This window comes from Cordyceps fumosorosea (assembly GCF_001636725.1).
Source record: "Cordyceps fumosorosea ARSEF 2679 chromosome Unknown scaffold_23, whole genome shotgun sequence".
Lineage (NCBI taxonomy): Eukaryota > Fungi > Ascomycota > Sordariomycetes > Hypocreales > Cordycipitaceae > Cordyceps > Cordyceps fumosorosea.
Genome location: NW_017387323.1, coordinates 38780 through 63494, shown reverse-complemented (window position 1 = coordinate 63494; position 24715 = coordinate 38780). Strand labels below are relative to the sequence as shown.

General features: G+C 50.5%; 4 protein-coding genes across 4 annotated transcripts; 1 reads left to right on the top strand and 3 right to left on the bottom strand.

Annotated features, from left to right (window-relative positions):
• Positions 1-14085: 14085 nt before the first annotated feature.
• ISF_07586 (hypothetical protein) lies at positions 14086-15618 on the bottom strand (the record flags this gene model as incomplete). The annotated part of the gene is made up of 1 exon (XM_018851189.1): positions 14086-15618. One exon carries the CDS (start codon positions 15616-15618, stop codon positions 14086-14088), a length of 1533 nt encoding a protein of 510 aa, XP_018701499.1.
• Positions 15619-16864: 1246 nt separating this feature from the next.
• Positions 16865-17455, bottom strand: ISF_07585 (hypothetical protein; the record flags this gene model as incomplete). The annotated part of the gene is made up of 1 exon (XM_018851188.1): positions 16865-17455. The coding sequence occupies one exon, from the start codon at positions 17453-17455 to the stop codon at positions 16865-16867; it is 591 nt and encodes a 196-aa protein (XP_018701498.1).
• Positions 17456-19612: 2157 nt separating this feature from the next.
• Positions 19613-21232, top strand: ISF_07584 (hypothetical protein; the record flags this gene model as incomplete). The annotated part of the gene is made up of 2 exons (XM_018851187.1): positions 19613-20287; positions 21206-21232. The coding sequence occupies 2 exons, from the start codon at positions 19613-19615 to the stop codon at positions 21230-21232; spliced, it is 702 nt and encodes a 233-aa protein (XP_018701497.1).
• A 2237-nt stretch (positions 21233-23469) lies between these two features.
• On the bottom strand, positions 23470-24370 carry ISF_07583 (Ankyrin repeat-containing domain protein; the record flags this gene model as incomplete). The annotated part of the gene is made up of 2 exons (XM_018851186.1): positions 23470-23499; positions 23558-24370. 2 exons carry the CDS (start codon positions 24368-24370, stop codon positions 23470-23472), a joined length of 843 nt encoding a protein of 280 aa, XP_018701496.1.
• Between the last annotated feature and the right edge of the window lie 345 nt (positions 24371-24715).

Below are 24715 nucleotides of genomic sequence, written 5' to 3'. Positions count from 1 at the left end.
TCGACAATTCGCTCATTCGTCATATTTGTATGTGGACTGGCTGCCGCGAGCACGAACTATTATACAACAAGCCGCAGGACTGCAAGCAACTTATCAAAGAATATGACGATGAATCTGACGCATATACCGATACCGAGCCTGATCCTCTCACCTTTGGGCCGCGCCCAGTCAGACCGTGCTTTGTTTGTGAGGAGCCTGACGAGAGAGAACATAATCCTGAACTGCAGGTTCTTTGTTGGGAAGATATCAACTTCATGGTCATCCGCGATCCATCTGGAAAAGGTGGACGGGACCGTCTGGTGATGATTGTTCTCCTCCAATGGCATAAAGGGCACAACAAAAGAGTAGTGCCAACCTGGTACCCGCTAATTGAGGAAGACATACCGGCTTTTTGTCCTGTGACATACATTCTTGCCAAAGCCATCGCCGAAGGAGTCATTGCCACTGAAGGCTACCAGACAGGACCGGAGCCTTTCTTCAATACAAGGCTTGGCGTCAAAGCTGCGTCGATCCAGTGGAAGCGGGAATGGATGCATAGACCGGTTTTTCGGCGCACAGTCAACGCTCTGGGAGAGAAGTCAGATTCTGCGCAAACCGTGCACGTTTTTAACAATCACTCCAACCGCCTTGGAAAAGAGATGGGGCTCAAAGATCAACTCAGCCAGTACTGCTATCGGCGTGGCAATTTACAAGCAGTGGATGGTGAGTTGGCCTACATATCATTTTACGAAATACTAAACACTACTCTAGTGAATTACCGCACGTCGGTGCGCGATCAGGTATCTAGACACAAACCGGGTAGCTCAACCTATCAAGTGCACTACCACGGCGCCATGATGAACGCCGTCTTTCAAGACGCCTTCCTCGGACGAGGAACACATTCGCCATTACTACCAATACTCAACCAAATGGGCTTATTCTGCGATGAAAATGCCCCTCAGTTCGTTCCAGACGATGTGATGGACGCGATAGGGCCGAGTCGCGCGGTTGACAGACTGGAGCAAGAGCTGAAGCAGATGCAACTGTCATTCAGCGAGAAATACGGCCGCCCTTCCAGAGCACCAACGGACGAGAGAAAGCAATATGAGAAAACAAAGACCTCTTTGAGAGCTGCGCGCCAAAAGGATAGGAGGAAGGTGGAAATAATGATCAAGAAGGATCATTTCCAGCAAAAGAACAATGAAGAGCTCCAAAATCAGCTACGCGGCATCCACAGACCGCCAGAGATCAAGCGAATAGTCCATGAATCGCCAGAGCGAAATCGCGTGGCCACGATTCTTGGTGATGTGGAGGAAAATTTATCAGAAGACGAAATCGTGCGACGAAAAATTGAAGCAATCAAAGCTTTAGTTGCGTACGCTTTTGTATGCGAGCCTCGCCAACAGCGTAAGCGCAAGCACCCGCCAACATCGCCGACCCAGGACCAGCAGCAGAAGAGGCAAAAATCGCAGGCAGAATTGGTACAAGAGGCCCCTCCTGTAGAGCTATTGCCACAGGGTCCACGAATTTTGCCGAAACCTGTCTGTGCCGTACCATCGGCAAAATTGCCAGCTACTACACCGTCGTCCTGCTCATCTCAGGATCCGAATCAGCCAGTGGGTGGAAGGCAACGTGAAGCACCGCCACCATGCATATTCTGTGGGAAAAAGTATACACGCACAAGCACATTGTGGAATCATCTGGAAGCGCATCTTGATCGTGCCAAAGGCCACTGGGTAAAATGCCCAGCGTGCTCAACTGCGTGTAATAGTCCGGAGGCATTCATGGCTCATGCCGCGCGCTCCCATGGAATGTCGAACGGCTTCAGACGCCCGCGCGTCAAACTGCTACGAATGAACGAATCGAAAAGTAAACACAACTGATATGTTTACTTTTTGCTGTAGTGCCTTGGAAGGTGTGCCCGTACGGCGGGAACTCAAGTTCCACCCGGTTGTGTTCAGCCATTCGGGTCTCAACCCAGGAATCAGTGGTTAGTTTCCTTCTGAACAGAGTGTAACTCCTATGTCACACAAAATAATAGTCACTGGCAAGCACATAGACAAGATAAATAGAAGTAGAACTTGAATAAGAATTACACTGCTGAGCATATTACTTCTCAAGTTTACACAGAAAAAGCAAAGAAAAAGAAAAGAGGAAAGGATGTGTCTAGCTCGAATCGCATTCGAGGGGCTCATCCCTATAGTAGATAACTTGTCTCGGACGACAGTGGCGTACCTAATCGAGGAGCAGATCCGAAGGAGTGATGCGCCAATTTTAGCGAATGCACAATCCAGTGAGGCATAGTGAGGTATCCCCTGATGAGTTATAGTCTAGTATGGAGTAGTGGCTCACAGTCCAAGGAGGCACCATTCGGCAAGGTACTTGTGAAGGCACAGTCCAGGCATAGTGGGAAACCGCTCATAAGGCACTCGCCAGTAAGGCACAGAGAAGGCCAAACTTTTTAATGCCCATCGGCTAAATGTCATCCAATGGATAGACATCCTCCAAATGCTCATCCATGAAACGCTCATCTCTAAAATACACATCCATTAATTTCTTATATGGCCATTCTCTGGTCTGCATCCCCTAATTATGCGTCTTGATTCCATCCATCCTCTATAAAATCCCCATGAAATACACCTAGTTATTCCTCCTTGATTCCATAATCCTCTATAAAACCTCCATGAAATAAAAAACCCATCCGCCAAAGATCCACCCAGAGTCCTAGCGCTCATAGTGAGGTACAGTTCAGAGGGGCATTAGTACATGCTTAATGCACCACTTAGTGAGGCATAGTCCAGGGAGCGACAGTCCGTGGAGCCACAGGCCTGGGAGCCACAGGCCAGGAAGGCATGGTCTAATAAGGGCACTTACTGTCTAGCGAGTCACAGTGATGCACAGTTCATGCGGCACACTCCGGTGAGGCAAGCCAGTGAGGCTGACGGGGCATTCTCCAGTGAGCCACACAGCGAGTTCTATGGAGAGTGTGTGGTGCGCCAGGTCACTTTTTACAGTGAGCTGTATATCTGCCCTGGCCGCTTGAGTTTGCATTTGTGTACATGAGCGACGTGCGACCCTTTGTTCGCATCAATTCTTCCACAGCGGCAATGGAAATTTCCCGAAAATTTGAGTTTTACCACACATTTGTGTAAATGCCTCTCGTAATACGACTTTCTTGTGGTCTTATAATGATTATCTTGAGACTTATAAAACATGCTGTCGGGCCCGGGATGGACTTCGTGCAAATGACGATTAGGTCCACCTCTCTGTTGAAAGACCTTTCCGCAGAGCTTGCAATCATGCTCTCTAACGGCTTCGCGGTGGCCGGCACTTCCTCTTCTAAACTTTGTCGCCTGGGGATGGATATGCTCTTTGCCTGAATGCCAAGAGTTTCGGTTGTTCTTTTCGCATGTAAAATCCTCCTCCCTCGTGCCCAACCTTCCCGCTTCCGTATCCAAAGCATCGTCCGTCCATGTTTCCCCATTTTCCTTTAAGGCAGAAGTGCCTACTCCCACGTCAAAATCGTCTAACATCCGCGTGTTCCCATCGTCGGCAAGGGCAAAAAAGTCCATTTCCACATCGGCATCATCCGTCATCCGTATGTCTCCATCCTTATCGTATGTGGCTGTGGCTGCATTTTTGGTTCTAAAAGTGGCATGTTGTTGACAAGGATGGCTAGGCTGGGCCAGAACTCCGTCAGCGTAAGAGGCTATCAAATAAGAACGCATCATCGGAAAGAGCCTAATAGACAGAATGTAGCGGCAGAAGAGACGATTTTATAGATAAGGTTTGCGGTGAGAATGGTATTGAAACAGAAAGCAGCAAACATGTCGCTGTATGGCTGAGGCTAGTAGTATCTGGTCGCATAGCACCAAACAGAAGGCAGTTGCCAGTTTTTGTCTTTTCACTGCACCTCGATCTGCTGCAATTATGAGTATCTTAATTTGCTTTACATTATTGGTGCATTATACGTTCCTCAAGTGATGCTGAACAGACTCTCTTTTGAGACCTGTAATTAATAGCTGATAGCTAGGGCCGACACTCTTAGCACTGAAAACTTGAAGCTAAAAGCAGCATACTGTTCTTGGTGTAGCTGTGACGCAAGTCGTGTAAGGACCCATGGAACGGAGCTGCAATTACATATCTATCTAAACGGGCCCAGGGACCATATATGGGAAGGAGTTGTGATGTTTGTTGATTTTTTCAGCATCTGAAGTCGAGATGTCTAGTTCCATCTTCTTGAGTTACAAGGGCTTGCCCGGTGCTGACAGTGAGGAAATCGAGAGGTCAGTGCTTCGAACTACTGCTGCCATGTTATTAAGCTCACAAAATGATACAATAGGGTTTTGAAGGCCAAAATCTGTTTTCGGAGAATGGGCGGAAGCGAAGAGATTTACTTCGCTGCCCCGGTATCTACCCCTTTTTTTCAGTTCGTCTACACGGCAGGCAACTACGACGGCTGCACCGCATCTGAAGGTGTGAACCTCGCCGATGACACTACAAACACATTGTCCGTCCAGACTGAGATCTCTGCCAAAGTGGGAGACGAGAGGGAAACTCGGCCAGGGTTTGTTGAAGCCTCCAACACAACCGAAGTCACATTCCAGCCTTCAGACAAGTCCCGCGGAAGTGGGGTTTTTAAAGCTTCCACTTCGTCTGCTACAAGTGGAAGTGCTTTTGGAGGCTCCGCTTCGTCTGCTTCTCGCGGAAGTCTTTTTGGAGCTTCTACTTCGTCTGCTCCTCTCTTTGGGGCTTCCACTTCGTCTGCTCCTCTCTTTGGAGCCCGCACTCCGTCTGCTACAAGTGCAAGTGGTCTCTTTGGAGCCCGCACTCCGTCTGCTACAGGTGGAAGTGGTCTCTTTGGAGCTTCCACTTCGTCAGCTTCCCGCGGCGTGTGGCTGGCAGATATTGAGCAGGCAAATGATGGCGACCGGTTGAGCGCAATTGCGGGAAATGACCAAAGAGAACCAGAACCATCGCCACTCACGTCAACGGTTACAGCCCCGCGAACAACCCAAGGAGCCTTGTACAAGCCATGCAAATGCCCCGCGCATCAGGAAATATATGACGACTGGCCAATGCAGGATGCTGAGTTGACTATTGCGAAATGTATGAAAATTTGTATGTACTGCGGCAGGGAGTTTGGTTTCGCATACGATCTGCGCAGGCACATCAACCGCACCAAGGTGCATGTTGAGAGAAACCTGAGAGCTGTTGTAGAAGGATCAGGGAAGCAGACTGTCACTCCAAGATGGGTCCAAAGAGACGGTACAGAGACGAACCTCAGTCAGGACTAGCGCACGCACAAATAGCACCAACGATGCGCCGCTTGCATGATGACAAACCCGACGCTACGAATTCTACAGTACAGCGCTCAGAAGTCAAGAGATGTCGTCCTAGACAGATTGTTGCGGAATACCAGGATTCTCGAGTACGATATCTTGGCAATCCAGGAACCCTGGCGTAACTCATTCATTGACACGACCTATTACCCGCTCAAAGCTCACTTCCACCTTGCAGACAATTTGCTGTGCATATTCTAAGATGTCAAAGATCTCACGGGCTGGCAAGAACTGCTGGAGGAGGTACTGATTCCTTGGTCAAGTACTTGTTGGGGTTTATTCTGCAAAGCAAAATTATGTACTGGGTTAAAGAGACGGCTTTGTCGACTCAATCTCTTGGTTTTGATTAGTACAACAGATTGACTATTGAATTTTTTCTTCACAACTCTAGTACGTTTAGATCATGGCGACGAATGGTTTTCCTGGCTCGGAGCTTAACTTCTGACGCTTCCTGGACGTTCCTTCCCTATCAGTTCAGATTTGATGCCGGGTCGTCCTCTCGTGAGTCGAATGATGCGTGACTGTCAACAACAGCATTGCACCGGCTGTCCAGTATTTCTCGGTATGCCGCTACGTAATTAAAATCTGAATAGTGCAGAGTCTTGAAGTCTGAAAGTGTGCGCTCCGTGGGCCAGCTTGTGGAAGCAACTGTGTGCAGCGCTTAGAAACATGGTGCTACGGGTTTTTGGCGCTCGACCTTAAGTAGACCCAAAACAGAATGCATACCGCGCAATACTGCTGTGTGAAGCTATGGCCTGGGTGCCGAAAACTGGCTCTGGCAATGTGAGAAGAGGATGATGGGAAAACGAATGAAGACTTGCCATTCAGCAGCGAGGAAAGGACTGAGACAACCTCGCCACAGATAGGTCAAAACTGAAGACAGCATAATGGCAAAACTCCGAGCCGAATCCAAGTATGGACCGCGGCATTTCAGAGCAGCTTCATGGGTCTGCAAGCATATATCTACCCAAGATAGATTCAAAAGGAAGTACTACATATACCACAGCACTTTTGACATCATGCAGCGCAGTCCTAAAGCAGACCTTTCACCAAAACGAGTGTGACTCCAGTAGTATCGTTGCCTGGGGCGACCGCAGACGCATGCTGAAGGCTTTGAAGTAGGGCGCTCACGTTATGCTTTACAAGTGCTACACGCTAAAATTAGGCACCATTTCGAAGCAAGTTGTGACGGCGGAAAGGGAAGCTGGTCCTTCTATTAAAATTGTCTCATATTCTCAAACGCACTATTCATAGGTACTGTACTTCATAGATGCTTACAGACACAGACCAAAGCTGCTTGTAATCCGAACGTTACGTAACACACCAGTGAAACTCACGATCTCATGACAAGGAGGCTAAAAAAACTGCTTCCCAAGCATCCGTATATAGCTCTTCACACTTGACTGTGCATCAACCGCATCCAAAGCCAGTGTGGCAGTCTCTATCCACTTTCTGTCCTATGTGGCTCAGTGGCTCAGTGGCTCAGTGTGGCCGCCCCTCCATGGCCAGTGTGGCCGCCCCTCCATGGCCAGTGTGGCCGCCCGCCCCTCCATGGCCCCCTCCATGGCCAGTGTGGCCGCCCCTCCATGGCCAGTGTGGCCGCCCCTCCATGGCCAGTGTGGCCGCCCCTCCATGGCCAGTGTGGCCGCCCCTCCATGGCCAGTGTGGCCGTCCCTCCATGGAGTGTGGCCGTCCCTCCACGCCCAGTGTGGTCGTCCCTCCATGGCCAGTGTGGCCGTCCCTCCTTGCCCAGTGTGGCCGTCCTCCCTGCCCAGTGTGGCCGTACCTCCATGGAGTGTGGCCGTCCCTCCCTGCCCAGTGTGGCCGTACCTCCATGGGGTGTGGCCGTCCCTCCCTGCCCAGTGTGGCCGTACCTCCATGGAGTGTGGCCGTCCCTCCCTGCCCAGTGTGGCAGATTCTACCCAGTCACCGTCCGTGAGGCCTTTCTGTCCAGTGGCCCAGCTGTTAGCTTGCAGCTGAGCCCATATTTTGCAAATGTGCCTTCATTTGCCCCGCGAGTTCATAGAGGCTTATTGGTAGCGGCTCATTTGACCTGACTGCTGACACTACAGCGGCAGTGATCTCATTTGCAGTATCAACCATCTGCTGAGGACAGATTGAGTGGACTCTAGCAGCTATCATGGTAATACTTGCTCGGTCTGTCCTTTTGAAATCCCTACTACGCCTGGTCAGTAAGCTGTAACAATTTAGAATAGAACGGGACGAACAGTATCGGCTCTGCTATTTCAGAATAGAGTAGCGCGAGGAGTGGCGATGGTCCCGCGAGCTGGACCCAGCTTCGTCCAATTCGCTTGCGTTCCTTCAACTTTTCCCTTGCCTTTGCTGGGCTCAAATCGCTCTCCTGGCAGTGAACATAGAGGTCCATTGCAACACTGGAGGCGCGGTAGCAAAGTAATCTCTGCACTGGAGCTTTTTCGTGTTCTTGCCTAATTATGCTCTCGAGAGAGGTGAATATCTGCATCAGTTGAACATAAGCAAGGCGTCGCAGCAAGCTTGTTCCTTGCTTGCCGGTTATGATGTCGTCTACAGCTCTGAAGGCAGCCGCGATGCTTGGATCGTTTAGGGAAATGTTCGTTGACAATGTGGATTTGCAAAGCAAAGAATGCCAGTCATTCATAGTACTAGCGCAATTGTCGGCAAAGACGTTAATTGGATCACTTCCAATCAACTTATCGCACAGCATGTTGGCCCTTGCAATTTTTTGCTGCTGCAATGTGTCGAGATCACGCTCTCCTGGCACTCCTGATCTGGAATATTTTCGCGGCATATTTATTGAATGAGGCGCTATAAAGTCCTTCTTGCGCGCCGTCTTGTAGAATTAAATCACATCTCTTCGAAAGTTTAAGAGAAATGTAAAGTTTTTAAGCCCGTCTGCGGAATATGTAGTACAGTATTTAAACGGTGGTTGACTGATTCTCTGCTAGTCTCTGGTCTGCCCTCTGAGGTCTGTTTTCTGATGTAGGTCGTCAGATACCACAATTCCGCCACATAGACAGAGCGCACTCCGTGCCTCCCTGGGACTGTTCGTGAAAGCTGGTAACAGTAATCGGCCTTTCAGCCCCTTTGATACTGGTGACTAAATGATTAAAGGCAATCCCTCCATGAAGCAGAGGTCACTTATCTGAAAGCGTGTAAGACTTGGACGAGCCACGTTGTGGGGGTGGCGACTCAGCGGTGGCGATTCGCATTAAATCTCATGCCATATAACGAGAAGCACCACAGATAGAAACAGAGTGTAATATGACAGATTGTAGACATTCTTGAACGCTTGGCGTTCAGTACGCCGAAACAGGAAACAAGCACACAATAGAGCCTAGCTCCAGAGGTTTGCAGGTCCGGGATGTAGTCAAAAGTCAAGACAGCATATGATATGGCGTTTGTGACAATGTGTGGCGAGCCTGAGCCTCTAAGTGTTCAATGCGATCAACCGCGTAGCCAATGCTTCGGACAAACTTGAAGACAACTTTTCCGACTCAATCTCTTTAATTTAGTTAGTGAATTTAAATGACTGTTGAATTTTCTCACTCTATCACATTTGAATCATGACGACTCAGACCCCCAAACAAAGCAGAGTCTCGAAGTCTGAAAGTGTAAACCGCTCCCGGGTCCAACTCGGCGATTACAGGCCCGGAGGACTTTTGGCGCCCGACCTTTAGTAGACCCAAAACAGAATGCATACCGCGCAATACAGATAATGCCCATAGGTCCATAAACACAAATCTACCCAGGACGTATTTAGAAAAGATAAATGATATATATGACGGGACATATTTCCGTCTCTAGACATCCGATACAATCAGCCATCAATGCCAAAGCTAATACCGATATGCCGGCTCTCGATGCAACTATGGGGCGGACCGCCAACGAAAAGCAGCCCAGTCAATATTCAGCCCTGAAGCAACGGCGTGTTCGAGACTTGAAGCAGAACGAGACACGCTTACCTCACCCAAATGATACCTGGCCTTCTCAGCGGGAGGCAGCTCGCCAGCGTAACCCGAATGCGATCATGAGCCGCTTCGGCCCCAAGAACCGGTCTAACAGATCAGAACTAAGGTCCGGCTCCCGACAGCCGACCGACAAGGCGTGGAAGGGGAACTGCAGTGGCTCAGAATGGAGGAAACGCCGCCTTGGCAAACAAAACATGAACAAACCGCCGGCCAAACACAACAAAAAGCCTCGAGGTGGTCGACGGAAATGGCGGCCGCGTTGCAACCGACAGCTGAGCCCAGTGAGCCTCGACCCAGTGAGCGAACTCGTTCAGCTGTTGCAGAAATTGGAAATTTGAATCGCGTGTCATAGCTTATACGGGGCAAAGAAGGGTTCAATCTAGATATAACCCCGCAGCACACCAAAGCTTTCTGGGATATCTATATACTATTCTAGCTGGCAACAAAGCATTTATCCAATTGAAAAATAATTCGACCCGGTGAGCTGCCGTGATTCCCCTTGCCATATAACGTGCGTGTTTAAAGCCGTGTTTAGCCAACAGTGTCAATTTTTAGCGGCCATGGCATAGCTCCAAGTCACGAAAGCAAACCTGGTTGTAAGTCGCATCGATTGGGTGCCGAATTGCCTGGCAAGTCAAAAGCTCACTTCAACTCAGAAAAAATTTCTCAGCAGTATTTGATATTTCGCCATTGTACTGCACAAGGGGTCTTAACCTTTGACTGGCCTACGCTGCTGAATTGATAAGGCTGAGCTGGCAGCTGGTACACCTGGCCAAAAGCGTCGCTATTTTGTTGGTGGGGGGACTTGCGGCCCTCCACAAACAGATCTGCAACCCCAGGAGCAAGAGAGCAAATTTTCACATTAGTGGAGGATAAAACCAATATAAAATTATTTGAACGGCTAGCCACGCGAATAGCTTTATAATGGAAAATTTGATTCATTCAGCTATTAGGCATCTAAACACTATTCAATCAAACCATGACGAAGTCCTAGCCCTTTTCTGTCTTCGCAGTCGTGGCGCGTTACAAGTTGTTCCCCTGCCGGGTCCTCGGCGCCTGTGCCTCTTCCGTGTCAAGTTGGCTGGTGTTACCAATGCAGCATTCTTTGCCGCTTGGATGTGGTCGATGGAGGGCGTTTTATCTGTCGGTAGCTGGAGGATGTCCAAGTCAGGCGTTGACAATATGTCGAGAGCCGGGAGGCTTGCCCTCGTCGTACTCGTAGGCGAGACAGATGCCACATTTGAAGAGCTGGAGGCGCTAGCTGCCGAAGGTTGCTGAGAAAGAGTAGCTCGCACACTTGAAGCATACCGGCGGAATTCTCCAAAGTCGGGCTCTGTAGGAAGGTTTGCAGCCACGATTTGATCCACGCCATACTCGTTCCATTCGGGACAGAGGTCATCAATGGTTATGAATATACTCCTCCCGTCTTCCGTTCCCGTGTAGATTGGAATTTGAGTGGCAGAACTCTTATTGCCGGACAATTTTTGCGTCATATTTGCGAGCATATTTTTAGCAATTGCTTCGGATCTTTTGACTTTGGCGAAATAGGACAAACGCTTGGCAGAAGGTCTCACGTCCTGTGACGCGATGCAGAAAGTCTCTGAAGGCAGGCGAGTGCCAGCTGGGGCATTAGCGACGAGATACGACTATTTATGCCTTCAAAGCTAAGCAAAGAGACCAGCCTCCTACGCGCCTGAGTCCTAGCGCCTTGCATTGTTCATGCTTCAGACGTCAGTTTTCTGCTTCCATGCCATCTTAGCTTGTGGTGAACGGGACCCAAAACTGCGCTTTCGACAACAGCTATTTTTGGTTATCCCAGCTAGTTTACCAAAGTACGGTAAGAGCTACAGTACCAGGCCAGTATGCATAACTGATCTCCTGCCAACATCACAGCGTCGCTCCTCCTCGCCTTTTGCTTCAGCAATGCTGCTGTGGCTTTCTGGCCGTCCAGACATGTCTAATTTTTTTTAGCATCGGCTCTATAGCGACAAAGGCTGGACTTACAAGTTGAAATATGCATGAAACCGCAAATTGCAGCTTTCTTGCTTCACTCGTTCCTGCAGTTTTTTAACTTCGCAGATGGTCATTCGGCACTTTTCCACCAACGGCACCAGGCTCATCGCCTCTATACCGTTGATGAGGCAAACATTGAACCATTTGGCAACCAGTTTCTCGCGCGTGTCATTGCACCAGGGGCTCACGCAACAGCGAATTACCGTCTCCTGAAAGCCCACATAACCGACAGCTTCGACCATGCGCTGCACCCTCCGGCTGGAAACCCTAGCGCTACGCTGAAATCCATCCATTCCCTCCAAGAACTTCTGCGACCACTCGGCTAAAGCAGAGCTCTCTGGAATATCGGCACTTTCCCATCGAGGCTCCCAATCGATTTCAACCTGCTCGATGTTACCCCCCGGGATTGTGTGCCTGTTGGTAGTCTGAGTCAAGGCAGTCATTGGCAGCGTATTTGATCAGCTGGGCTAGGACTTACTCAAAAGCCTTTTGATATGTGGCCTGCCACGCATCGTTGTGGATGCTGCCTAAGAGGAGCCTCATATGTACTAGATCACAATTCCTGAAAAGCGGCGTCCAATTGGCATCTTCAATATTGAATTGCATCGTGGTCAGATTAGGCGGGATACTAGATCTAGTTAGCAGACGCAGCATGCGGCTATGTGGGATGTTGACCAACAAAGCTGGTTGAATTCTATGGAGGTCAACTGCCATAACATGGGACTCTGGGAGGAAACTATAACTTCAATTAGCGATAAAAGCACATGCATGCGGGTTGGCTCTTACTCTTCGGCCACTTGAATGGCCCAAATGCCTGTCCCAGTTCCAAGATCCAGCACACGTGTTGGGCTACCGCGCCTCACGGGGTATGAGAAAGCCTGCCCACCGCGCGCCAAAAGGAAGAATTTATTCAAAATGTCGAGTCGTTTTAGTTCTTCCTGCACAAACTTGTTAAGGCTATACGGAATCAATTGAGAAGAAAACCTTTGTGTGCGTACAGCGTCGATGGGTAACTTGTATGCGTCGTTCCAGGCCCCATAATATCGGCCATATTTCCAAAAACCTTCATCATGAGCGAAATTGGAGTTGATCATGAATTTGCAAGACTGTGGAGAGGAGGTTGCCATTTCGAAAAAAAAAAATTGCATGTTGGATGATGTGACTTTTTCCAGGAGCGGGTTAGGGCGCAGTATTTAACTGCACTTATTGCCTGCAGACGGCTAGCTACTGTATGCAGAGCCGCGGTGTCGATAAGTCACCAACAGCACTAGCTGGTTATGCTAGCCCTGCTGAGGTGGGGACTATGTCACTGGCCAGCCTGACCTTTGTTCCTACGCTTGCATCTACAGTCTTTGCAACATAGATCTATAACCATAGAACGAAAAACTTCTGCACACTATGAACTTTGTCAAAATGACTTTACTTCCTTTCGAGCTATATTTTGCCGCACGCCGGATCTGCTCCTCCGCTGGCGAGACACATCACCTAAAATACGCCAGGCTCTGTGTATGAACATATTTATAGAGCGGCGGACTGTTGTTCTGTACACAACCGAGCCGAGACCAGTACGTGACTATTTCACCGAGGTCGTAGACATGAACTGGGGAAGCCGAGGCGAGACTTTCATCAGCATTAGGCATGGTGAGGCGGATTTTATTGGCGGTTATCATGCTTACAAGTCAGGGCGCGAACGCGGCGCCCGGGGCATATCCGCCAGTCCACCTCACCAGCAGCACCCACAAGGCTAGCCCAAGTCAAGTACTCAAGATTAGGCGACTCTCCTCCGCACACCAGAGCATAGTCACTGGGTCTTCCATTGCTCTACGTCGTCAACCCTTCTTCCACAATTTCAGCTCGATTTCTTTGTACATGCCAGTCATGGTGTTCAGTCTAGCGTCAGGTTTCAGGTCATCCCAGGTGTAACAAAGGGCATCCAACTGGATTGGGATGCGTACAAGACCCTGGATGAGCCAACGTTGTAAAGGTGGTTGGTTTTCTGGCTCCTTGTAGCGTGCAGTTCAGCTCCTCTGCGGTCCAACAAGACTCTGCCACAATGCGCGGCGCACATTGATGTGCAGTGTCAGGCCAATCATTGCTATAATCGCCAGCACTGTACGGCTGAGAGTGCTCGCCTTCAAGTCACTATGCCTTTTGTCTCGCATGGTGACAGGTCAGCTGTGGCAGTCCGAAACGCACAATTGTGCGTATCCATGTCGACGCCGCCAGGGGCAACTCTTGCCTTGACAACGATGGCTGACCGCATGCGGAGGCAGGATGGCGACCGTGAAGAGCTCGGTATGCTGCATTACGCTCTCCGTCGCGACGCGTTTGAGCTGACGCATGAGATATTCACACAAATTATCAGCAGGCTATCATGGCAGATGATTACACTATTGAATTGGAACTCGAGTTATGCTGCCTAGGCTGTCTCATATACTTTTTGTCAGCCAACGACCACGCTGCTATTATCCTCGCCGAGCAGCGCCCAAAGATCGCCTCACTCTGTCCAGGGGAACTACGTCACACGTCGGTGTGGGAAGAGAGGCTCCTGGTGAGATTGTGCGTGACGTTGATGTGGCTGTTGATGAATGAACCCGACGGTGCTTTGGGCACACAGAGTAGCGTGCCGCTGGACGCATGCCCGAGTGCTTTCGCGTCGCCACGGCCTTGCGAAATTTCAGCTTCCGAACAAGTCGCCTAATGATAGAAACTTTGTATTCAGCTACACTAAAGGCAAAGATAGAAAAGGCAAGGAAAAAAGACGACAATAGCACACGACACGGTCATTTCCTCCAAGATTTAGCTCTGATCTCTTTGCCCTCCCTTCCAGGCATCGATTGTCCGGCCTTGATCATATGATCGCGCAGCACATCATCGGCGTCCCGCGAGCCCCATTTCTTGCCAAGGACCTGCTTGGAAAACATCAGGAACTCACCCTTCTTCTTATGAAAAATCCCATAACCGTGCGTGTGCACATTCCTGCCCCACGGAATCGTAGAAATGAGGTTGAGCTCGAATTCGGACGGCGCACAATCGTGTAGGTTAGCTTCCGTCGCCGTAGAGGGGGTTTTGTTCGAGCCGTCTGACACGTAGCGCTCAAACGCCTCGTTGTATTTGGCACTTGTGCCATCAACACAGAGCCCGCGCGATAATTGCGGATACTTTTTGTTGTTGCTTGGCAGCGCGAGGATCAGCCAGCCTTTTCGGGAAGGATGGCGGCCGATGATGTCTGCCTTGACGAAGTGCCCTGGTCTCTCGGGATCCTCTACTTTTATTTTGTTTGCCGCGTTTTTGTCGTCGAAACCACGAGCGACGCGCGCTTTCTTGCTGTCGTACTTTCCACGTTCACTGTCCGTGTCGGAGTCGCTGCTGCTCTGTGTATCGTCGAACGGATCGTCGCTGTCCTCGCCACTGCCAGCACCGTCCTCATCACTGTTTTGTTCATCGCTCTTCTCGTCGCTGTCACTAGATTCCACAGACTGTAAGGCGGCCTTCTTGCTGGTTTTCGTGGCCTTTTTATTCGGCTTGCCTTTTCCGGAAAGGATAGCCTTTCGATTCTCCAGGCACTTCAGTCTTCTCAATCGATCCCACGCCACGGGATCACGCTTCTGCTGATCTCTCACCCGTTTCCAGATTTGGTGGCCGTAAGGGAATCTGCTGAGAGCAGCTTCGAGCGCGCTACGATCCCCCTTATATTTTTCCCGAACCAAATCTGCATAGAACCAGAAATCCGTAACACTGTGGGGGCTGAGTGCCTTGACAACTTGGCTGTATTCCTTGACGGCCGTCGTGAAGTCGACTCCAGCATCCGCAAGGTGAGGTAGCAGTTCCGTCATCTCGGGATCTTCCCAGATATCGTTTTCGTATTGCTCTAATTCCACTCTTGAGTCCAGCATTTTGTCGTCCACACCTGCTGGCTTATCTCTGCCGGCTGTAGCTCTTTGTCTTTCTTTATGCTGCCTCTGTTTATCTGTTTTTCTCTTCTTCTTGTCGTCACTGACTTGACCACTGTCGTCGCTTGCTTCGTCCTCTTCGTCTTCGTCTTCTTCCTCGTCTTCCTCTTCGCTACTTTCATCCTCTGATTCCGGCTTCGGAGGCCTTCTGTATTTTCGCGGCTTTTTTCCCTCCATCACTTCCTTGATGGACACAGAATGCGACTTCAAAAGTGCAACAAGGTCTTTTTTGCGAGCATCGTCAGGCCACCAAATATTCTTTTTGGCCAGTGTTGGTTTGAGATGCTTGTCAACTGTGGCGTCATCCCAAGTCAGATCATCGTCGGCTTTTTGGGATTTGGATTTTTTGGACTTCTTGGCCATTGTGATGGTATGAAGCGATGCTTAAAGAACCGACGAGGCAGTAGAGCGAATTGTTGCGAGTACGCAAGCTCATGGCAAGTGCTTCCCACATCGCGTCTCTTTATAGGCTTTCCGAGCCGCTAGTAGCCACACGCCAACAGATGGCAGGAAACAGAAAGCTTGCGACGCGGTTGTGAATTCGCATCCGTGGCGTGAAGCAGCCATTGCAACTAGTGTGGCATGAAAGCGGCAAGTCACAGAACGCAAAGCTGAACACGGTCCGCATAATGCTGTTATCCCTCAGTTTTGGCAAAGGCATATTAATCTCGCGCACGCTCACTATTCCATCTTCAAACTGCAAATACGCCAATCTTGATGTCTCGACGACGCCCTCCGCCGCTGAAGCTCAGCCGGCACTACGAGGTGGCGGACCGGCAGCCAACGCCGTACCCGTTATCCGATTTCGAAGTGGAGCGCGAGCGCCGGCGTGGACGAAGCCACCACGCGAGGTTCTCGCCTCGAAGAGGAGAGCAAGAGCTGTGGCGAAAGGATCCATCTGCGTACGGCGACAACACCCGGCGTCAAACCGAGCGCCGTGACAATCCTTTCAGCAGACGGCAATCTGCACACAGCAGCCAAGTTCAAAGCCTCATCGACCAGCACAACGCCGAAATTGGAAGGCGGCCTGCTGTGCCGAAACGCCCACCGAAGGCTGGTCAGTCAGAGAAGCGCGCCAGGTTCTGGCTACCATATCTCGGGCTACAGTCAGATCCTGGAGCCACGTTCACTCGCGTGATGGCAAAATTAGGCCTGGAGGAACGCCCGCGAGCGAGGACAAGACGGTGCAGGGAATGCGGGCAAAAGATAGAGTCGCGCGAGTACGTTAGATAGTGTCTGAATACTATGACTTGGCAAACCGCCGCGCACCTTGTACTGGCGGGCACCATCTACTTTGTCTAGGGCACTGCAGTGAGAGTGTACTCTGCTCTCCTGGGCATGCTAGGGGCTTGCTTCAAGGCGGGCACGTACCTACAGGGGACCCGGAACTTCACGTCAGTGAATATTGCGGCGCTGCGGGGACAACCCTCGCAGCCCTCCTAGGCTAGAAGCAAGCACAGACAGGGTTGAGTAGAATGAACCAGAAAAGCGAGCAATAATCAATTCCATTCTTGTGATGCCCTGGCTACAATGATCCCGAGATCCTTGCCATCTAACAGTAAACTAATATACAAGGTAGTGCCGTGTGAGCCGATAGACTACGTCCACGCTAGTCAAACCAGGATGTTGTCTTGGCTCTCCGCCGTTGCTTGGGGGCTGCTGATTTGGTGGCTGGTGCGGACACTGGACGTTTTCGCTTCTCGCCCAGCTGTGCAATCGGTTCCAGGGCCACGCTGGGACTCATCGCGACGCTGAAAGGGTAAGGATCCATCTCACCGATGGTCGCGAGTTGCAACTGTTGCAAACCGTCAATGAAGAAGGTTTCAAGCGCCGGTGGCACAAATTCTGGGATGCCCTGGGGCGCGACAGTTGGATCAAGAACTGCAGAGCTGATTGTCGGGGTGCCGTCGGGCACCGGGGACGACCGCGGGCTGGACGAGTAGCGGAACTCGTCGTAGTCCAGCTCGATGGGGACGTCCGCAGGGGTCATTTGATTCGCGTCCGCTGCGCTCCACTCCGGAATGAGATCGGGGTGGGTGCGAAACACCACTTTATCGTTTCCTCTTTCCATGTAGATGGCAATGCGTGCGTTGATGTCCGTGAGTTCCATGGACTTCTTCAGCATGTTGCGTGAGCGTATCCTGAAACTACGCTTAGGGTCTTTGGGGAGCTTTGTTGGCGTTCTGCGAAAGGACGACATCATGGAAAGAGGTGACCGTAATTATAGAAGCGGGCAGAAATCAGTGGTCAGAAGAGGAGAGAACGACGATGAAGATGGGTCCCGTCCGACATTCAACGCGGGAACACCGGACCATTTAAGCTTTCAGAACTGCTGAACCGAACAGGTGCAAGCTGCCAACTTTTCTTTTTTTAGCAACGTTAAGAACTCAGGGGTCAGTTTTCTGATTTGAACACACCGGGGGAGGTGGGGGAAGTCCCTTCATTGGTTCACTGGTAGAGTTCGCAAGCGCTGGCTGTTGAACCGTGCTACGTCGATCTCACGCCGTGGCCGAGCACCTACACTGCCAACGGTGGAGAGTATTACAATATGATAAGAGATGGTAATGTGAAGCATTGTTTATTATTGAACGGTAAAATGCTGCTAAGAGCCCTCTAAGAGTGACATGGCGCTCAGTACATCCCATGAAAAGCCAGGGCAACCCAAGAGCAAGTCCTGCCAGCCTGCTAGATGGTACAGGCCAGCTGCAACTGTCGCTGCGAAGTGGCTGACAGTTTGACGCAGCCCGAATCGGCTGCTGCCGCCATACACATAACGTACAAGCTCTCCAAACTCGGCGAAAAAAGTGACAGGCGACATCATGCTAATGATCAACTTGTTTGTCAGCTGCATTTGAGCCGCACGCTTCAGCGACTCGGCCTGATATGTCTGCGCGAAAACCCACAGTTGCGCATGCTGCAGCAACATGTTGCGCTGCGTACGTGTGCGGCCATCAACGCACCCGAAGTGGTTTTCTGTGGTCGTTTCTGGATCGTAATGACCAGAGTACGCGAATTGGGCGAAGCAAGAGAAGACTGAAGCATCGACGTCGTGCAGATGTGCGGTAGGCGCCCGGTTGGCGAGTGCGTGAAGCGGCGCGGAGAGGCATGACACAAGCCCCTCGTGTAAGTGGAACTCTGCTCGTTCCGCACCAACGGTGAACCGCACTGGTTTTGTCGACAACACGCTGCACAGTCGTTAGAAAAGTCGTGCAAAAGTCTCAATCACTTACTCTCCAAGACGACAAAGATCAATCCCAATCATTCCAATGGGAAAGTCGGCGGTCCATGGGCTATCGAAATAATTCATGGTTGCGGCAGCGTGGAAAAAGGACATGGCTTGGTGGACAGAGCTGTAGTGGGCACGGCAGCTTTTTACACAGCGCACTGGCGGTGTTTTCCCGCCGTGCGTATGCCCAAAATCATGTGGTTCAAATCTGTCATGCTGAAAACTGAATGCAGCCTGCAGCATGGACGCCTCAACCAAATCAGACATCACGTTCGGGGCTTACAAGTACTGGGAAGCTCTTGGCGTGGCATAGTTCAGTGTTTTTCAGTTGACTTGACGACATGCAAGTCGGTAATAGAACGCTGGCTGCTCAATAACATCTGTTTACGATTTACATCCGCACAATCATAACAAGGTGACAAGAAATCATTTCTTCACATAAACTCTTCCAGTCTCAAAGCAAAACAGATCATGGCACTTGACCTCGTTCAAGTCTACCTTATCACTCTCAGCGGCGCGGTGGGCATACCGATACTGCTTTTTGCTGCCCGATCGTCCGCTGCCTATGTGGCACCGTATCTACGTCGACAATATGCCAGCATGGTCCATTCGACGCTTACATTCTGGCCAAGGACATCGTATCTGCAAACGCTTCTGCTGTTGGTTTATCTTGGGGTCAATGCTGTGGTGCTCAGTTTCCAGATCAAGGGCGAAAAGACGAAGGATGGCACCTTGAGCAAGAGAGCGTCCCTGCTCGCTTCAGCCAACATGATGCTGCTTTTCCTCGGTGGAAGAACCAATCTCTGGGTCGACTTTGTCCAGATCACACTTTTCATCCACCGCTTCGCTCACAGGTGGATAGCTGTGGCAGCGACATGCGAGGGCCTTTTGCATGCCGGCCTGGAACTGTCCCACCATCGTCAACTCCGGTCCGTGGCTCTGTCAGGATATGTTGCAAGTGCTTCTTTTCTGACAAGATAATTCATGACTAACTTCATGCCACAGACTACTGGTGCTTTGTTGTTCACTTTTATCGTCGCGCTATGGCCCGGTCCGAGATTGGGTCGGCTCTTCGGCAAAGTTCATCTTCTCGGCTACGTAACTGTGCTTGGCGGACTGGTCTGGCACACAATGCTTCAGCCGTCCAGAACTGCGCGCATATTGGCCTTTTTCTGCTGCGGCATGTGGTCAGTGGCGCATAGTTTTCGCCTGGTGCGCATGTTTCTGCTTGGCCGCACGTACGCCGAGGTGATCCAGCGGCAGGAAGACGACCACACCACGCGCGTGACGCTCAAAGCCGCTCGTCCCGCCGTGTTTTTCCCAGGCTGCTATTTTTACGTCTTCTTTCAAGGGCCGCTTCCTTTCTACGACCTTCTCCGTGGCTACGCAATGATGCCGTTCTGGGTTGACTCAGAGCACGTAGCATCCGGTGCCGCTTCGGAGCTTAGTTTTCTGATATCGCACACGGGAAACCATAAAAGGTCGTTGGCTACTGTGCGCAAGGGGCAGTTCCTCAGACTTGACGGCCCCTACGGCAAGGATCTGCAGCTGCAGTCTTACGAGACGGTGGTTCTGGCCGCGAAGGGCATGGGCATTGTCGGTGTCTTGCCCTTTGCTCGCCATCTTGCCGAAAGGAGAAAGCATGACGACGGAGCTCGTGGTACTACGGCGCGTCTGCGAGACTCCAGGGAACCTGTTTTCGGCGACCTCAGCCGCAACGTCGATCTGATTTGGTGGTTGGAGAGCAACGAACAAGAGGAATGGGTTGCAGAGCAGCTAAAGGAACTGCAAAAAATAGACACGAAGGTAGGTGCTGTGCTGAATCGATTGGCGGCCTCACAACTGAGATGGAGTCCTAGAATTTGTTAGTGGTGTGGTGTGTGTATCCGTCTCCACGAGGAAAGAAGACGCCGTACCGAGTCAACGAGTATTGGAAAGCCCGGCATGATTTTGACATGGTGTCTTTTGCAAGGGAGCTGCGTCAAGAAGCTCGTCACCCTGGCGAAAGTGTGCTTTTAGGTATGAGCCGTCTGTGACCCTTGCCTTCTCTGCTGACGAAGCTTCAGCATGTGGCGATGCATCTTTTATGAGCCGCATGCGCGCCATGGCGTTAGAGAACACAACCCCGGAACGTTTCATTAGGTTTGCAGAAGTGGAGTTTCGGCCCCCGTATGCAGACGCTTTTTCGAATTACCGCCAAAACAATTCACATGCCTCTGTGGTGGAGGACCTGGAGCTGCAACGCGTACCGGCGAGCTACAGCCGTGGATCGTGGGATTCTCAGGTTACGTTGGTGGAGAAGGTGAAATCGCCAAGAACCAAGAAGACTAAAAAGCGTTCAAGTTAGTGTAAGCCGAAATCCTGTGGTTTAGTAAAGGTCGAGTGATCTTCAGTGTTTAGTGATCAATCCAGTGTACTGTCGTCTATCACTTCTTTCAGTCTTGTGCATTGTTCCACTTTCTTCTGCTGCTCATGCAAGATGCATTAGTACCTGCTGCAGCCGGCCACTTTAGGTTGTGGTAGTGTGTTAAACACAGCTGCTTCAAAACTACCTTCCAGTGCGTTTATTAGTCTGCAGCGGACAGAGCACTGATCTCTACTGGTGGTATAGCAGCTCTAGGCTCTGTTTACCAGTCTACAGCGGATAGGCGCAAGAAACAGCTTTCTACTAGTATCTCCAGGCTCTCAGAGTGCTGAAAAAACCATCCTATACTAGTACTATAGCATCTGAACGTCTGTTTACCAGTCTAGTAGATAGAAGTGCTAAAAAAAGACAGCACCCCACCTGTCTTACCAGTCCTTAGCGGAGAGGGGCAGAAAAGGAGACCAGTCTCTACTAGTAGTATAGCATCTCCACGTCTGTTTACCAGACAAGAAGGCTGCTTTATACCCGTAACATCGCGTCTCCATGTCTGTTTACCAGTCTACAGTAGACAGAGTGCTAAAAAGTGACTGATTTTTACCAGTAATATCGCTTCCCCATGTCTGTTTACCAGGGTACAGCAGACAGGATGCTGAAGAGAGACTGATTTTTACCAGCAATATCGCGTCTCCATGTCTGTTTACTAGTCTATAGCAGAAGAAGTGCTAAAAAGAGACTGCCCTTTACTGGTAATATCGCGTCTCTATGTCTGTTTACTGGTCTACATCAAACAGAGTGCTAAAAAAAAAACTTATTTTTACCCGTAATATCACGCCTCTATGTCTGTTTACCAGTCTATAGCAGACAGGGTGCTAAAAAGAGACTGAAGTTTACTAGTAATCTCGCTTCTCCATGTCTGTTTACCAGTCTACATCAGACAGAAGTGCTAAAAAGAGACTGCCCTTTACTAGTAATATCGCGTCTCCATGTCTGTTTACCAGTATACAGCAGACAGGATACCGAAAAGAGACTGATTTTTACTAGTAATATCACGACTGTACGTCTTTTTACCGGTCTACAGCAGACAGAGTGCTGAAAAGAGACTGGTTTTTCCCGGTACTATAGCGTCTCCACAGTGAAAAGAGATCATCACACCTAAATTTACTAGTCTATAGTGCCCGTAGCAGAAAAGAGGCAGCGTCTCGACGTCTCTTTACCAGTCTACACGGATAGATGCTGAAAAGAGGATGGCAATACTGACTTCTTACAGCATGTTTACTGGCCAACCCACCCGGTGGCTCTCATGCGACAAGATCGAGACATACAAAAGCATGGTATTTTCCCGGCGGCTACAAAAGCTTTCTGTAGGTTTTCGGTTGTTCACTAGTACAATCGTCTCAGGCTTGCATCCTGTTGTCTGCACGCTGCTTCGGTCTACGGCGTCATGCCATAGCCGCCAGCTGCACCTAAGTCGTATTCATAGACTGTCCCCATCCGCCGCTCACAAAGAATTGACACAAATATATTAGAATGTCGGAATGAGCGTGCAGCTCAGTCGAACTCAAAAAGAAAGTGTGTCGGGCGTGAAACAAATAGAGCAAAAAACGATGGTGTAGGATGCTACTCTCCTGTTCACCAGCCCGCGTTAACGCTTTCCCAGCTCAGCAAAATCGAGAGCGGCAGCATCGAAAGCAACACTGCTGCGCAATAAAGCATACAAGCGGCGACGCACGCTGTTGCGCAAATGCGACGAGATCAGAGATTTGTGCGGTGCTCAAGTGTATCTTCTTGTCAGACTGCACGGCCGGGTCTACATATATGAGTCCGAACGAACCCCGTCATGGCCTTTAACCGCCTCAGCAATAGTGCGGGATCTCCAGGCACCAGCATTGGTAGCGGCAGGAGCTAACGTGCACGCAGGATAACACCTACCCTTTACCCGTGGTATATGGTCCACGGGGGGTTGCAGAGTCCCACGAGGAAGAAAGTGCGAGTGGCGAGATCGGTGAGCAGCCAGAACTGCTTGCCTGGTAGTGGCTGCCCTCTGGGGTTGCAAGGACAAGGGACAAGGAAGTTCCTCAGACGTGGCATTCTTCTTGGCGCTTGGAATGAAGCTGGTGCTTGACCAGCAATGACTACCACTTCTATCTCAGAACGTCATACGTCGTTAGCTGCCAAACCAAATAAATTCATATACCCTCCCTATCAACCATCAAAACATGAAACTTGCCAACCCCACCGTAATCATTCTTCAAATTCACAATTTGCTCCAGCACAAGTCAATCGAACCAAAATGGCCGAATTTACAGCCACGCTAGACCGGAAGGCAATAGAACAAGACCTGGCTTTGCTGCACCACGCCGTCCGGGTAGCGGATGCCACATGCACTGGAGTGTGCTCCTTTGTAGAACTCAGGCTCTAAGCCGTCGTCGATCAGGTATATGTTCTATTCACCAGAGCTACGCTTTACCGCTCACAGCATTTAGCTTATCGGTACATCTAGGCGCTGACCGCTTCAGTAACCCCGACAGCCTCTCACAGTTGGCACGATATACTCGAAGGCCAGATAGTCACGGCCTTGGCCAGACGCAGAACAATGCTAAGGGTTTTATAAGAAGCTCAAAGGTCAATGGCCTGAATTGTAAAACCTCCTACTCTATTTAAAAACAACCGCAATCAAGTAGCATACAGACAATTTCCCAGTGTCCTCGTACAACTGCAAGCTGCATTGCTGTCTGATCGAACTCTCCGCGGCTTGTTGGATCGGCTCCGTTTTGTAGAAGAATATGCACACATTCAATGTTGTTCCTGAGCACCGCAAGTGTCAAAGGCGTGTTTCCAAATTCACTGCCAAGCTTTGGCCAATTTCGCGAATTGATGTGCGGCACACAGGCGGCAGCGGTGAAATCACAGCCGCTGTCTGTCCCACAGAGAAAAAGCTTCATGAGAGCGGCGGCGTCCGTTTCCGCGGATTCCGCAAGTATATGTAGGGCATGGTTTCCGCAGTGATCGTAAACTATCGGATTAACAGCTTGCTGCAGAACGGCGATGATGGTGTCCCTCTTCCCCAGCGGGAACCGCGAAGCCGCTGTCTTAAGAAGGTAGTTGATGAGGGCACCGCCTGTAGGTCCTGCCAGCGGCTGTCCCAAGTCGACCCAGGGGTTGTTGCAAAAAGCGTGGATCATGTTGGGCCCTTGTAGACAAGCCTCAAAAAAAATCCAAGAGTCTAATGGCGAGATGTACACCCCGTCAGAAGAGAGCGCGCGCACTTCGTCTGCATCTCCCGATAGAACTGCGTGGAACAGAGTGTTTACCGCTTCTGCGTCGATGATGTCCCAAGGGTCTGGTGTCATGACGCTGCTACACGTCAGAGTATCACCAGACATGCCACTGCAGTGGTCGTCTAACTCGGCATCGATGTCCCAAGGATCTGGGGTAGTGGTGCTGTTGGTTGTTGGAGTGTTGCTAAGCAACGTGTCAGGATGGTTGTCAACCTCAATCTTGACGTCTGCGAGTTCTGAGGTCATGTCGACGTTCATGAGAGCGTTGTTGGAGTGAAAGTAGAAAAATTGCTTTATTGTTCACTCAGTTGCGCTTGTATTGCTGCATAGTTATGATGTGACAAAGCGGCCGGATGTCTTCCGATTTATAGTGCGTTGCCTACTTCTATGTGTAGCTAGCGATGCTTTACCATTCAGCTTGATTCGTGGTAGATCAGATTATTGCAGGACCTGCAGTCAGAGAGCAGGAAACAGACCAGTGCCTGGCTGTAACGTGTTCTGGCGCTCGTCATGGGTCGCATTCGTGGCACCCTGCCCCGCCACCCATCCACAGCGTTTAGGACTGCTAAATTTGTCGACAGCTGTCTTGCG